This window comes from Dasypus novemcinctus, chromosome 16, assembly GCF_030445035.2.
Source record: "Dasypus novemcinctus isolate mDasNov1 chromosome 16, mDasNov1.1.hap2, whole genome shotgun sequence".
NCBI lineage: Eukaryota > Metazoa > Chordata > Mammalia > Cingulata > Dasypodidae > Dasypus > Dasypus novemcinctus.
The window spans coordinates 79,432,166-79,448,037 of NC_080688.1; the positions used below are offsets into that span (position 1 = coordinate 79,432,166).

The window sequence follows — 15,872 nt, forward strand, 5'->3', positions numbered from 1 at the left end:
TAGACTATAGTTAATAGTAATATTGTAATATTTTTTGCAGCAATGGCAAAGAAGCTACTGTATCAGTGTTAAGGGTCAACAATGTGGGAGTAAAAGTAGGTAGGGAAGTTTTCCTTTTGGAGTAATGAAAACATCGTAAAATGGGCTGAGGCCATGACAGCACAACTCTGATGAAACTGATAGGCACTGAGTGTACATCTTGGATGGATTGTGGATGGACTGTTTAACAGTACAAATATGAGAATGTTCTCTCATGAACTCTTACATTTACAGTACTAATATGGTTTTTATTATAGGATGGTTCATGGTAAAAATACACCAAGTATAAACTGTACACTATAGTTAGCAGTAATATTATGATGATGTTCTTTCATCTTTTTCTAAAAAATGTGTCACAACAATGTAAGGTAGTGGTGGTGATGTATAAGAATCCTTATGGTATGCATGACTGTTTTATAAACTAACAACTTCTCTAATAAACAAAAGAACCCATATATATATGTATCTATATATACATGTGTGTGTATGTGTGTACATGATACATATACAAAGAGTATTTAAAAAGATCCTGTTTTTTCTGACCAAGGAATTTTAAGGTACCAATTTTTAAAAAGATTTATTTATTTGTTTATTTATTTATTTTTCTCTCCTCCCCCCCCCACCCCGGTTGTCTGTTCCCTGTGTTTATTTGCTGCGTCTTCTTTGTCCGCTTCTGTTGTCGGTGGCGGCACGGGAATCTGTGTTTCTTTTTGTTGCGTCATCTTGTGTCAGCTCTCCGTGTGGGCAGTGCCATTCTTAGGCAGGCTGCACTTTCTTTTGCACTGGGCGGCTCTCCTTATTGGGCACACTCAATGCGCGTGGGGCTCCCCTATGTGGGGGACACCCCTGCGTGGCACGGCACTCCTTGCGTGCATCAGCACTGCACATGGGCCAGCTCCACACGGGTCAAGGAGGCCCGGGGTTTGAACCGCGGACCTCCCATGTGGTAGACGGATGCCCTAACTACTGGGCCAAAGTCCGCCACCCCATTTTTTATTATCTTCTGGTGAAGGATTGCTGTTGCACTGTAAAACTGACCTTATTTGTCTACCCTTAGTATGGTTAAATTTAATAATATCAATTTTGTGCCCATTTCAGAAGCCATTAATTGTGAATGACAGTGATATTGCTAGAATAAGGAACAAAATATAGTCTTTGACCAATTCTGTGTGATAGCATAAATTCTTCTATAGGATAAATTAATTTCAAACCAGTATTTTTCGGTGCTTGGAATATGATTTGTGGAACTGGAGAAAATACTCTTTCTACTGAGTGATTTCACCATGTTTTAGTTTCTTGGGACTAGTCAAAGGAATCCAGTGAAATTATCTGCCAGATTTGGTGTCTGTACATGTTTATATGTTTTTCCCCCTAGTGGTCCATAGCATTCATCACATTTCTCAGGTGGCTTTATGTGACACATAAAAGTTGAAGAAATAGTAGCTGAACTGGGAGAGGACAAAATAAAAATCTTGAATTCATGAAGGTAAGGAATACATTTGTAAGAAAATAAACTGACTTTTGGTAAGGATTTGAAGATCATAATTTTTAAAAATTTATGTCCACAAAACTTAAGAATCTTTGGTGATGTTTGTTGGAACACAGCTCTCAGGCCCTGACTACCAGGGTTCTAAGCCTGTAGATGTGTTGGAATTCCTTTTGGACTAGAAATCCAAGTGATTCTGATGAAGATGGTCCTTGGACCCCATTTTGAGATACCTTGCTTTAAGCAATAAAGGAAATGTTTCCTTTATATTCTTAGCACTTAGCATAGTCCTGGCATCTAGTGGGCAATTAAAACTCTTTCCCCTCTTTAAACAGTTGTATTGTGTGAAGTAAGAACTATGGGTTTGGTGTGGGTGTGAGGTCCTAAGTAATTACTGTGCAGAGGCCTGCTATGCCCTTAAGCATCCTGCTATACTTTTCTATAAGTAGGCTTAACCACCTCATGGTCAGTGTTTTATTAAATAGACTAGTATGCATCTCTTTATCTACCATGTACCAAGTGAGTAAATGAGAGAGAGAAAGTATGTGTATGTTTTTAAATCACTTTTTGTTGTGGTCATGTCTACATGTCAGCTTGAAGTGTTTCCTTTTATTGTCAGTCTTCTCCTGGATCATGTAAGAAATGCCTTTAAAACATAGTGATTAGAGTAACCTTTCTAAAGGGAACGTTAGAACAACTGACCCAGCTTTAAACTAGCAGAAATTGGTTGCTTTGGTATCATCAAGTATTTATTAGCACACAGGACGATTGGGACTGCCCTGAATTGAGAATTTTGAGAGTTGGCCAGGAGAGTTAAAATAATTCCTTACATAATAGAATCAGGAAGTGTAAAACAAAGGAGGGTACACCTGGGTGATTGCCTAGGTATGTATTGCCTCATTCAGCTCTATTTTTCCCAGAGCGGAGTTGGTATACAGCTGAGTCCTGAGGGTGTGTCTAATCTGGAACACCCTGGGAGGGAACAGACAACAAAAGCATTGAAATTCACACAAGAGGGATTTAATTCAGACTGGGGATATTGAGGGCTTTACAAGGACAAACTGATCTTACCATTTGGCTCCAGGACTATTCAGACTTCTTGAGAATTTTTCTGACTAGGGAATTTTTAAAAAGCCAGTCTTTTGATCGCTGGGTACTCTCCTCTTATATATCCCTTCCTGCCTTAGCCTAGTCTGTCTAGTGATAGGCTCTGGGGCTTTCTTGAGAATGTTTGTGGAGTTGGAAAACAAGCTGTCCTTATGAACCTCCTCTCCCCCCTTTTTTCCTTCAATTTCTAATTACAGATCTGCTTAAATGTGATAAGTTAACAGGTGTACTTGAAGCTGCTCTCTGATGTGGCTGAGTAAGATGTCTGCTTTTTTTGCATTCACTAGTATATACATAATTATGCATGTATGTCCATATATAAAATAATATACCATATATTTAAGATCAGATATCTTGTTAGAGAATGTTAATTTATTACAGTCATGGAAATTGGATTTTGGGAAATGCAATAACCTATTTTCCATTTTTTTAGTCCTTTACTTATCTTACATTTTTCCTCTCTTCCACCTGCCTGTAGGGGAGGAATTCTGTCATATTGAAAGGAGCCTCCTAAACTTGGAGCCTGGGCGTTTTCTCTGCAGCTCAGTGAACTTGTACATATGAGTAACTGTGATCTGATCACACTGGCAGCCCTTGGGGAGTCATGCTTGTTTTGAGTAATTTTCTGGACTTCCTACCGTTTGTGGGAGTATTAACATTTGGTGGAGGAACACCACAGTGCCTTTCTGCTCGAGAGTGTTAGCTGTGTAGTTGTTTGCTGGGCACCTGGTTCAAATAGCTGAACCAGATGATACTTCATTCTGGCCTAGCCCCAGCAGAATTATGTAGTGTGCAGTATTATTTCATAAAACATTCTCATATGCTGAAAGAAAGAGGAAGTGAAATTTAAACCTGCTGATTAAGTTATTTGCTAATATTTATGCCAAAGGATGTAATTGGGAGGGTTCAGATACTCTTGGGATCTTCTTGAAATCTATTTTTGGTGTTGCTGTTCTTCCTCTTCTCTGTTGTAGTGGGTATTTGATATCTAACAGAACTACTTAGTATTTATGTTAATTTTAAATATTAATAAGAATATAATTTCTCTTGAACCTCTTATTTTTCTTGGGCTTGGCATCTAGCTAAATTTTTCCAAATATAAGTGATAGAAGATCATTTCTGGCTTGTTCCCTCTTTAAGACATACATCCCTCAATTTATTTCTGGGTTTCCGTACTGTTGAATATTTTATATTCAGTGGCTACAACTGGAGAAATGGTTTTCTCCTTGTTTCTATAATTGTTTCTCTACGTCATGTTAATTACAGTAGTTTCCTTATTCAGATATCTCATTGGCAGATCTTTCTCAGATCTCTCTCTCTGAATCTCAGTGCTTGTCTCTCTGGGTGTGCTGCCCTCCATATATCACAAGCATGGCAGTTTAACACCCTTCACAGAATGCATTGAGTTTTTCTTTGAGGACTTACCATATGATTATGGAGTAGTATTTTCCTATTAGAAAAGTCATTCATTTACTCTGTCTCCTTAATAGTAAACATAATTCAGTATCTGTAGAAGGGAATATATCAGCAGTTAATTCCATTAAAATTGATTATTTTTATTTAATGCTAGATGTTGAATGTTATTTTCCTTTGTACTATTTCTTTCTTGGTGCACTTAAATGAACTCAGCTCATTCATAAAAATATTGGAGTCATTTCTTTTTAAATGTAAAATTAACTTGTGAAAGATATAGAAGAAATTAAAACTTAGGTTAAACCAAAGAAATTTAAAATGGCCCTTTTTTTTTTCAGAATCAAGGAAAAGACTATTTTTCACCTAATCTTAAAAGGTATTTGTGGAGTAATTGTGGTTTCTTACTGCAATTACATTATTGCAGGTTTCAGATTCTCCCACTTATAAATTAGATTGTTTCTGTATTATCATTCTCTGTTGTCCAAGTAATTTATCTAATATGCAGATAAATAGGAAAAAAGCTAATTTCTTTAATATTAATGTGTTTATTTGCTTGCGCTTGTTTCAGGAAAACCTCATAGCACCGGCAGCTCTGAACGGATTCAACTCTCAGGAATGTACAATGTCCGTAAAGGTAAAATGCAGTTGCCAGTGAACCGATGGACAAGACGCCAAGTCATCCTGTGTGGAACCTGCTTAATAGTATCATCTGTAAAAGACAGCTTGGCTGGAAAGATGCATGTTCTGCCACTAATTGGTGGAAAAGTAAGTTTAAAACTAACAAAATATATGGGAATCCTGTATGGTATGCATGAGTGTTTTGTAAACTCACAACTCCTATACTGAAAAAAAAAAACAACTAACAAAATACTGACATTCTGATCTAGTAAGCTTGAGGATAATGGTTTTCCAGCTTCATTAAGGAGCTTATTTTGGGCCATTTCTCTGGTAATAGGTAGTTGGTTATTGACTCATCCATTAGGTCTCAATGAAGTTCCTGTTGTGCTTAACTATTGGGCATGGTTAGTTGTAGACTTAGGAAAATAACCGTTTAAGACCCTGGTGATCTATGCTTCATTTGTTTACCTACTGGACTGAAAATAGATGAGTTGTTTTCACTGTTAAATTGTAGGCCGTAGATGATAATTCATTATTTACGAGTAGATACCTTTTGATATCTTGAGTGTAAATATATGTCTTATTTTATTAGAGAAGTTGTAGGTTTACAGAGCACTCATGCATAAAATACAGGGTTCTCATATACCATCCTAATATTAACAAATTGCATTGGTGTGTTATATTTGTTAAAATTGATGAAAGTACATTTTCATAATTATACTATTAGCTATAGTCCATGGTTTACATTATGGTTCACTGTGTTGTTCATTTCTGTGGATTTTTAAAAAATATATACGCAACCTAATATTTTCCCTTTTAACCACATTTAAATATAATTCAGTGCTGTTAATTACATTCATAGTATTTTGCTACCATCATAACTATCCTGCCAAAACTTTTTCATTATCCCACATAGAAACTCTGTACATATTAAGCATTAACTCCTTATTGCCTACCCCTTCCCCATCCCCATCCCCTGGTACCCTATATTCTAGATTCTGACTCTGATTTTGCTTATTTTAATTATTTCAAATCAGTGAAATCATAACAATATGTTCTTTTGTGTCTGGCTTATTTCATTCAACATGAGTCTTCAAGATTCATCATGTTGTTGCATGTATCCAAATTGCCTTTTATGACTGCATATTATTCCATTGTACGTATATATCACATTTTGTTTATCTAGTCATCAATTGATGGACACTTGGATTGCTTCCATCTTTTGCCAATTGTGAATAGTGCCGGCATGAACATTGGTGTGCAAATATCTGTTCAAGTCCCTTCCTTTAATTCTTTTGAGCATATACCTAGAAGTGGGATTGCTGGGTTCTATGATAATTCTAGACTTAACTTTTGGAGAAACTGCTAATCTGTCTTCCACAGTGGCTGGACCACTTTACATTCCCACTAGCAATGAATGAGTGTTTTTATTTCTCCACATTCTCTCTAACACTTGTGTATTAGTCAGCCAAAGGGATGCTGCTGCAAAATACCAGAAATTGGTTGGTTTTTATAAAGGGTATTTATTTGGGGTAGGAGCTTACAGATATCAGGCCATAAAACATAAGTTACTTCCCTCACCAGTCTATTTTCAGGTGTTGGAGCAAGATGGCTGCTGATGTCTACAGGGGTTCAGGCTTCCTGGGTTCCTCTGGGCTCAGCTCCTCTGTTTTCTCCACAAGGTTAGCTGTAGACTATCAGGCAAATGGCTCTGTCTCTCTCCCTGGGGCTCTGGGTTAAGACTGCAGCATCAAACTCCAACATCAAAACTCCAGCATTAAAAGTCCTTTAAATCTGTCCTTTGCCATGCCTTTTATCTGTGAGTCCCCACCCACCAAGGGCTGGGGACTCAATGCCCTACTATGAATCCAATATAATCTCATATGCCCAGAGGAAAAGACCAGTTTACAAACATAATCCAATAGTTCTTTTTGGAATTTATTAATTATGTCAAACTGATTTGTAATTTTCTGTGTGCGTGTGTGTGTCTGTTTTTTTATAAGAGCTACTCTAGTGAATGTGAAATGATATCTTATTGTTTTTTTCATTTGCATTTCCCTATGGCTAATGAAGTTGAGCATGTTTTCATGTGGGTTTTTTTTGCCATTTGTCTGCCTTCTTTGGAGAAATGTCTACTGAAGTCTTCTGCCCATTAAAAAATTTTTTTTTGTCCTTTTGTTGTTGAGTTGAAGGATTTCTTTATATACTCTGAATATCAGACCCTTATCAGATATGTGGTTTCCAAATATTTTGTCTTATTGTATAGGTTGTGGTTTTATACAATTTTTCAATTTTGATAAGGTCTCATTTATCCATTTCTTCTTTTGTTGCATGTATGTTGAGTGTAAAGTCTAAGAAACCATTGACTAACACAAGATCCTGAAGATGCGTCTCTGTTTTTTGTTTTTTTTCCCTAGGAGTTTGTTAGTTCTGGCTCTTATATTTAGGTTTTTCATCCATTTTGAGTTGATTTTTGTGTATATTGTAGGGTAGGGGTCCACCTTCGTTTTTTTGCAAATGGAGGTCCAGTTTTCCCAGCACCATTTGTTGAAGAGACCATTCTTTCCCAGTTTGGGGGTCTTTGCCCCTCGTCAAGAATCAGTTGGTCATAAATGTGTGGTTTGATTTCTGAGCTCTCAATTTTTTTCTTAAAGATTTATTTATTTCTCTCCCCTCCCCCCTCCACCCCAGTTGTCTGTTCTCTGTGTCTATTTGCTGCATCGTCTTTGTCCGCTTCTTTTGTCAGCGGCATGGGAATCTGTGTTTCTTTTTGTTGGATCATCTTGTGTCAGCTCTCCGTGTAGGCGGCGCCATTCCTGGGCAGGCTGCACTTTCACGCTGGGCGGCTCTCCTTATGGGGCGCACTCCTTGCGGGTGGGGCTCCCCTACGTGGGGGACACCCCTGCGTGGCATCACTGCACTGCGCGTGGGCCAGCTCCACACTGATCAAGGAGGCCCGGGGTTTGAACCACAGACCTCCCAGATGGTAGACGGACGCCCTAACCACTGGACCCTTCCATATAGATTTGATGATTGGATTTTCCATTTCTGCAAAGAAGTTTGTTGGAATTTAGTTGGGATGTGAGTTGATCTGTAAATCTTTGTGTAGATTTAGTATGTTAGCAATATTTAGCCTTCCAGTCTAAGAACACGGAATGTCCTTCCATTTATTTAGGTCTTCTTTGATTTCTTTTAGCAATATTTTATAGTTTTCTGTGTAAAAGCCATTTATATCCTTGGTTATATTTTTTTCCTAGATATTTGATTGTTTTAGTTGCCATTGTAATGGAGTTTTTTTCCCTTGGTATCTTCTTATTGTTTATTTCTATATATAGAAACAGTACTGATTTGTAGATGTTGTTGATTTACCTTGCCACTTTGATGAATTTGTTTATTAGTTGTAAAAGTTTTGTGGATTTTTCAGGATTTTATGCATATAGGGTCATGCCATCTGCAAATAGATTGAATTTTACTACTTCCTTTCCAGTTTGGGTGCCTTTTATTACTTTTTTTTTTTTTTTTTGCCCATTTGTTCTGGTTAGAACTTCCAGAATAGTAGTGAATAACAGTGGTGACAGTGTCTTTTTTGTGATCTTAGAGGGAAAGCTTTCAATTTCCACCATTATTTATAATATTAGTGTGGGTTTTTCATACGTCTTTTATCATGTTGAAGAAGTTTCCTTCTATTCCTAGTTTCCCAAGTTTTTATCAAGAAGTGGTGCTGGATTTTGTCAAGTGCATTTTCTGTATCAGTTGAGGTGATCACATGGGTTTTTTCCTTCATTCTGTTAATGAAGTATGTTAATTGATTTTCTTATGTTGAACCTGGGATGAATCCCACTTTATCATGATGCATAATTCTTTCAATTTTCTATTAGATTCAGTTTACTAGTATTTTGTTGAGGAATTTTACGTCTATATTCCTAAGAGAATTTGTCTGCAATTTTCTTTGCTTGTGGTATCTTTATCTGGCTTTGGTATTAGTGTGATGTTAGCCTTCTAGAATGGATTTGGTAGTGTTGCCTCCTGTTCAATTTTTGGAAGAGTTTGAGCATAATTGCCATTACTTCTTCTTGGAATGTTTGGTAAAATTCCTGCTGTGAAGCCCACTGGTACTTGGCTTTTGTTTTCTGGGAGAGTTTTATTACTGATTCAGCCTCTTTACCAATTATTATTTTGCTGAGAACTTCTATTTCTTCTTGCATCAATGAAGGTAGTTTGTGTATTTCTAGGAATTTGTCCATTTCATCTAGATTGTCTCATTTGTAGGTATACAATTGTTTGTCCTATCACCTTAAAGTTCTTTTTATTTCAGTGGGGTCAGTAGTAATTTCCCCCTTTTCTGGTTTTTGTCATATGTGCGTCTTTTTTCCTTTGTTGTCTAGCTTAGAAGTTGATAATTTTACTGATCTTTTCAAAGAGCCAGCTTTTTATTTGTTGATTTTCTCTGTTGTGTTCTTTCGTTCTCTATTTCATTTATCTCTGCTCCAATCTGTGTTATTTCCTTCCTTCTGCATGCTTAGGTTTAGTTTGCTCTTCTTTTTCTAGTTCTTCCAGTTTTGAGGTAAAGTCTCTGACTTGAAACCTTTCTTTTTAAATATAAGCATTTAGAGCTATAAATTTCCCTCTTGGCACTGCCTTTGCTGCCAAGTTTTGTATGTTGTATTGTCACTTTCATTTGCCTCAAGATATTTCCTAATTTCATTTTTTTTTTTTTAAAGATTTATTTATTTAATTCCCCCCCCTCCCCTGGTTGTCTGTTCTTAGTGTCTATTTGCTGCGTCTTGTTTCTTTGTCCGCTTCTGTTGTCATCAGCGGCACGGGAAGTGTGGGCGGCGCCATTCCTGGGCAGGCTGCTCTTTCTTTTCACGCTGGGCGGCTTTCCTCACGGGCGCACTCCTTGCGCGTGGGGCTCCCCCACGCGGGGGACACCCTTGCGTGGCACGGCACTCCTTGCGCGCGTCAGCACTGCGCATGGCCAGCTCCACACGGGTCAAGGAGGCCCGGGGTTTGAACCGCGGACCTCCCATATGGTAGACGGACGCCCTAACCACTGGGCCAAAGTCCGTTTCCCATAATTTCATTTTTTATTTCCCCCTTAATCCATTGGTTGTTTAAGAGTATGGTGTTTAATTTCCACATATTTGCAAAGTTTCTATTTCTCCCTCTGTTATTGATTTCTAGTTTCATTCCATTGTAGTTGGGATTTCAGTGGAGAATGATCCATGTGCACTTGGGAAGAAGGTATATTCTGTGTTGGGTAAAGTGCTTTATATAGGTCCGATGCTCTAGTTGGTTTTAGAGTATTGTTCAAGTTTTGTATTTCCTTATTGATCTTATGTCTAGCTATTCTGTCCATTATCGAAAGTGGTACTAAAGTCTGTTAATGTAGCACCATCACTTTCTCTTTTCAAATATGTCAGTATTTGCTTCATATGTTTTGGGGCTCTGCTGTTAAGAGCATATCTATTAAAATATTTGTTTCTTCTTATTAAATTGACCCTTTTACCAATATATAATAACCATCTTTGTCCCTTGTAACTCTTTTATTACTTAAAGTCTACTTTATCTGATATTAGGGTAGCTATTCCAGTTCTCTTTTAGTTTCTATTTGCATGGTATATATATATTTCCATCCTTTCACTTTCAGCCTGCTTATGTCTTTGAGTGTGCCAAATCCTAACCGCTAGACCACCAGGGAGCGTCACATTTTTTTTTTAGGACGTACTGGTCATTGAACCTGGGACCTTGTACATGGAAAGCAGGTACTCACAATGCTGAACTACACCTACTCGCCTGCTTATGTCTTTGAATTTCAGGTAAATTCTTTGTCGACAGCATATAATTGGATCATACTTTTATCCTTTCTGCTAATACCTGCCTTTTGACTGCTGAGTTTAATCCATTTACATTTAAAATCACTACTATTAATGCAAGACTTTGTTCTGTCAGTTTCCTATTTAGTCTTCATAAGTTTTATAAATTTTTTTGGCCCTCACTTTTTCCATTAATTCCTGCTTTTGTATTTATTTGATTTTTTTGTATATCATATTGAGTCCTTTCTCATTTTTATTTGGATATATTTTATATAAATTTTCATGTGGTTACTATGGGATTAAAATTTAACATTCTAAATATTTAACAGGCATACTTGATTTGCTAGCAACTTGATTTCAATAGCTTGCATGTACGCTATTCCTATACCTGTCTGCCCCCACCTTATTTTGTACTTGTTCCACAGTATATCTTTGTGCATTGTATGCCCCAAATCATAGATTTATCATTACTTTTTATGCATTTGCATTGTAGCAACTGCAGGAAGTAATAAGTGGAGTTACCGAACAATATAATACAATATTTAAAATTAGTCAAATGGTTACCTTTCTCAGAGATCTTTCTTTATTTCATTGGCTGCTCTGAAGTAATGTTTAGTGTCCTTCCCTGTCAATCTGAAGAACTTTCTTTAGCGTTGCTTGTTGGGCAAGGTGTGGTGATGGTGAACTCCCTCAGCTTTTGTGTGTCTCGGAATATCTTAATCTTGCCCTCTTTTTTTTAAAAATTAATTAATTTATTTATATCTTGCCCTCATTTTTGAAAGAAAGTCTTGCCAAATATAAAATTCTCGGTTGGCAGTTGTTTTCTTTCATCACTTTAAGTATTTCAATCCACTACCTTCTTGCCTCCGTGATTTCTGATGAAAAGTTGGCACTTATTCTAATTGGGACTCCTTTGTACATAACACATTCCTTTTCTCTTGCAACTTTGAGAACTCTCTTGTTCTTTGTATTTGATAGTTTGATCAGTATGTGATGGGTATATTTTTCTTCAAGTTTATCCTGTTGTTTTCTGGGCTTCTTGGATGTGTATATTCACATCTTTTGCTAAGTTTAGGAAGTTTTCTGCCATTATTTCTTTGACTATTCCTTCTGCCCCTTTCCATTCTTCTCTTTCTGGGAGTCCCATAATGTATATATTGGTAAGCTTGATGGTGTCCCAGAGGTCTCTTAGACTGTTTTTATAATTCTTCCATCATTCTGTTGAGCTTATATTTTACTATATCATTTAATGGTACCTCAGCCTATACCTTTGGATCATTTAATCATGCTATTGAAGGTTAGACTCTGTTCAGCACTGAAGACTTTGATCTCACTTTGCTTTACCTCCCTTTTTATATGTGCACAGCATTTTTAGTTTTATCACTGGACTAGCCATAATTTTGAACTGAAATGTTACTTATTTCTGACAAAACCTGATAAAAGTAACAGATATTTCTGACTTTACTGGATGCTTTTCTATGGGCATGTTAATTATTATATTCCTATCATTAATAATGTATTGTAGAGAGAACCAGATTGCTTGGGAAAATGTTACATTATTTTCTTTGACAGGTTTATTTATAAACTCCAGTTGCTGGGGTCTCTTATAATTATATGTCATTCTTTTCTGATGTTTAAATATTAATCTTATTAAATAAGAAAGCAGATTTGGGTGAAAAAATTGATTGTTGGAAATTGGAGTCATTTTGCAAGTACGTTTTTAGTAATTTTTTTTCCTTTAAACATCATGGGAAAGGAAGGAAGAGATGGAGAATATAAAGAGAGGAAAAATAGAAAACCAAGTCTTGCTGAAGTGAACTTTAAAAAAAAATGGACATATGTCTGATCTGTTGGTTCCAAGGATTAGAAATGAAAAAGGTATGACTAATGTGTGCAGTAATACATGGTTCTTTTGCTCACCCCCAATGTAGTAAGATCATTCTTTATTCACCAGTTCAGACTAGTCTTTCCTTATGAATAAGTAGCCTTATGTTAGACTTTTTTTTCTTCTGCTGTTATATATTCTAATCCTGAGAAGGCTAACATTTGATCATTTTCAGAAGTAGGTTTGGCCAGACTGCAAACTTATTTTAGTCATCTATTTTGAAACTATTATTCCTTAACTTTCTGAACATTGAAGAGTTAGTGACTAATACATATTATGTAAGATCTTATCCTTTGGGTGGATTACTGAAAAATTAATCATCATTATCACTTCTATAGGTCATTATTAAAAAAAAAAGCATTTAGTGTTTGCACTGTTAGATCAATAATCTCTTTCTTCTCAATAAAGTTAAGTATTGGCACAAGCAAATTTAATATAACTATTAAATATCCTCTGTGGGGAAGGCATGGTGCTTGGTGCCCCGGAAATACCAAGATGAATAAGTCACCCTGCCTGCCTTTGAAGAACTTATAATTTAGTATCAGGAGATGAAGGATGGATATATCAATTTTTTCTCTGAGAGATACAAAAAAAGTATTGTGGGAGATAGTAGGAGGTACTACATTTAGTGGGGAAATCAGGGACGTTTATAAAGAAGAAGGTTAGCAATTATGGTATAAGTTGAAGGGTGAAAAATCTTTTGCTTTATGGAGGATATGTTCAGAAAGATTATTATGTGCAGAGATGTAGAGGCAAGAAGCACAATGAATATACAGATAAGGTCAGAAGATCCGTAATTAGCATTTTCATTGAGAGCTAGAGATTTGTCCTGTTTCCCAGGCCCTGTGTGCCCAAGCCTGCAATTGGATGGACTTCTTCCATTGAGTGAATTGAAAGTTAATAACTTCCTCTCTTCTTAGGCAAACCTTGTAAAACCTGTTTTGGGCTATGCCTTTGAAAATCACTGAGTCCTTTGAAAACTGGAGTCTTTTAAACTCTGTTGTTTGAGTAGTAAAAACCACTTCATTCTTTGCAATCTGAGTTTTCATTAATGTTTGTCAATTCCTGTTTTTTGTTCTGTTAAAGGATAAACAGAGTAAGAAGAAGGCTTATTTAAAGTACAGCTAGAAATAAAATGTGAGGAAGATTAGTCGTAATCTATTTATTTCTCTCCGCAACCCCCCCCCCAGTTGTATGCTCTCTGTGTCTATTCGCTGTGTGTTCTTCTGTGACCACTTCTATCCTTATCAGCGGCACCTGGAATCTGTGTTTCTTTTTGTTGCATCATCTGGTGTCAGCTCTCCATGTGTGTGGTGCCATTCTTGGGCAGGCTGCACTTTCTTTCACACTAGGTGGCTCTCCTTACGGGGCGTACTTCTTGTACATGGGGTTCCCCTACGCAGGGGACACCCCTGCGTGGCAGGGCATTCCTTGCATGCATCAGCACTGAGCATGGGCCAGCTCCACATGGGTCAAGGAGGCCCGGGATTTGAACGCGGACCTCCCCTGTGGTAGGCAGACACCCTATCCATTGGGCCAAGTCTTCTTCCCTTGTCTTCTTTTTAAAAGGCACTGGAACCAAACTAGGGACCTTCCATGTGGGAGGCAGGCACCTAATTGCTTGAGCCACCTCTGCCCCCTACTTTTTTTTTTTTTTTAATTTTTTTATTTTTTATTGACTTAGTAATAATAGTACATTAAAAATATATATGTGAGGTCCCATTCAACCCCCCCCCACCCCCCCTCTCCCCCCCCCCAACAACACTCGTTCCCATCATCATGACACATCCATTGGATTTGGTAAGTACATCTTTGGGCACCTCTGCACCTCATATACATTGGTTCACATCATGGCCCATACTCTCCTCTATTCCATCAAGTGGGCCCTGTGAGGATTTACAATGTCCGGTGATTACCTCTGAAGCACCATCCAGGGCAGCTCCATGTCCCGAAGACGCCTCCACCTCTCATCTCTTCCTGCCTTTCCCCATACCCTTTGTCCATTATGTCCACTTTTCCCAATCCAATGCCACCTCTTCTATGTGGACATTGGATTGGTTGTGTCCATTGCACCTCTATGTCAAGAGGATCTGCCCCCTACTTTGTCGTGATTCTCATTTTGTTTTCCTCCTTGCATCTCTTTTTTTTGCATCATCTTGCTGTGTCAGCTTGCTGTGCCAGCCCATCACGTCAGCTCTTCGCCTTGCTTCTCTTCTGCAGGAGGGACTGGGAACTAAACCTGGGACCTCCCATGTGATAGGCGGGAGGGAGTTCAACTGCTTGAGCCTTATTGGCTTCCCAGCTTACGTTTTTTTTTAATTTTAAAAAAAATTGTTTTTAATTGTCTTTTTTTTAAGATACATAGATCACAAAAAATGTTACATTAAAAAATGTAAGAGGTTCCCATATATCCCACACCCCAATCCCTTCACTCCTCCCGCATCAACAACTTATTCCATTAGTGTGGTACATTCATTGCATTTGATAAATACATTTTGGAGCACTGTATGGATTATAGTTTACATTGTAGTTGACTTTTGAATATTGATTTTATATTCAGCCATCTGCTAAATTTTCTTGTTTATTCTGATATTGAGATTTTTTTGAGTTTCCTGTGTAGCTAACCATGTGATATTCAAATAATTTTATTTCTTAATATATTTCTTTATCTTATTGTTATAGTCAGGACTCCAGTACAGTGTTAAATGGAAACAGTAGATCCTTCTCTCTTGTGGGTGATCTTAGAGTGATATCTTATTATTAACAATGAAATTTGCTTTAGTTGTTTGATAGATACTCTTGGTCAGCTTAAGGGAGTTAATTTCTGTTGTTAGTTTACTAAGAGTGTATAATTGTGAATGGGTGGTGAATATTATCGCAAGCTTTTTCTGGAACTGTGGGGAGAATCTCATGGTTTTCTTCTTTGATTGGTTAATGTGATTAATGATTTTATGCGTCTAATAATTTTTTTTTTAAAGATTTATTTATTTTATTTAATTCCCCCTCCTCCCCTGGTTGTCTGTTCTCTGTGTCTATTTGCTGCGTCTTGTTTCTTTGTCCGTTTCTGCTGTCGTCAGCAGCACAGAAAGTGTGGGCGGCGCCATTCCTGGGCAGGCTGCACTTTCTTTCGCGCTGGGCAGCTCTCCTTACGGGGTGCACTCCTTGCGCGTGGGGCTCCCTTACGCCGGGGACACCCCTGTATGGCAGGGCACTCCTTGCGCGCATCAGCACTGCGCATGGGCCAGCCCCACACGGGTCAAGGAGGCCCGGGGTTTGAACCGCAGATCTCCCATGTGGTAGACGGACTCCCTAACCGCTGGGCCAAGTCCGTTTCCCTCTAATAATATTAAACCATCTTTGCTTTCAAATATCCAGAAGTTATAAAATAGGAGAAGGAGTTGGATTATCCTATGCTGTAACAGAGAGCAAAACTAGGATTAATAAGTGAAAGTTACAGGGATAAAGACTTCACTCAACTTAGAAGGAAGACCAGTCCTATTACACACTA

The 15,872-nt window shown here is 37.6% G+C and overlaps 1 protein-coding gene across 1 annotated transcript in view; it reads left to right on the forward strand.

The window, feature by feature from the left end:
- The window catches only part of PHLPP1 (PH domain and leucine rich repeat protein phosphatase 1), a 280,844-nt gene that overhangs the window by 128,965 nt on the left and 136,007 nt on the right, over positions 1–15,872 (forward strand). The window contains 1 exon segment of the mRNA XM_058277856.1: positions 4,614–4,810. Coding sequence (XP_058133839.1) covers positions 4,614–4,810 — 197 coding nt within the window.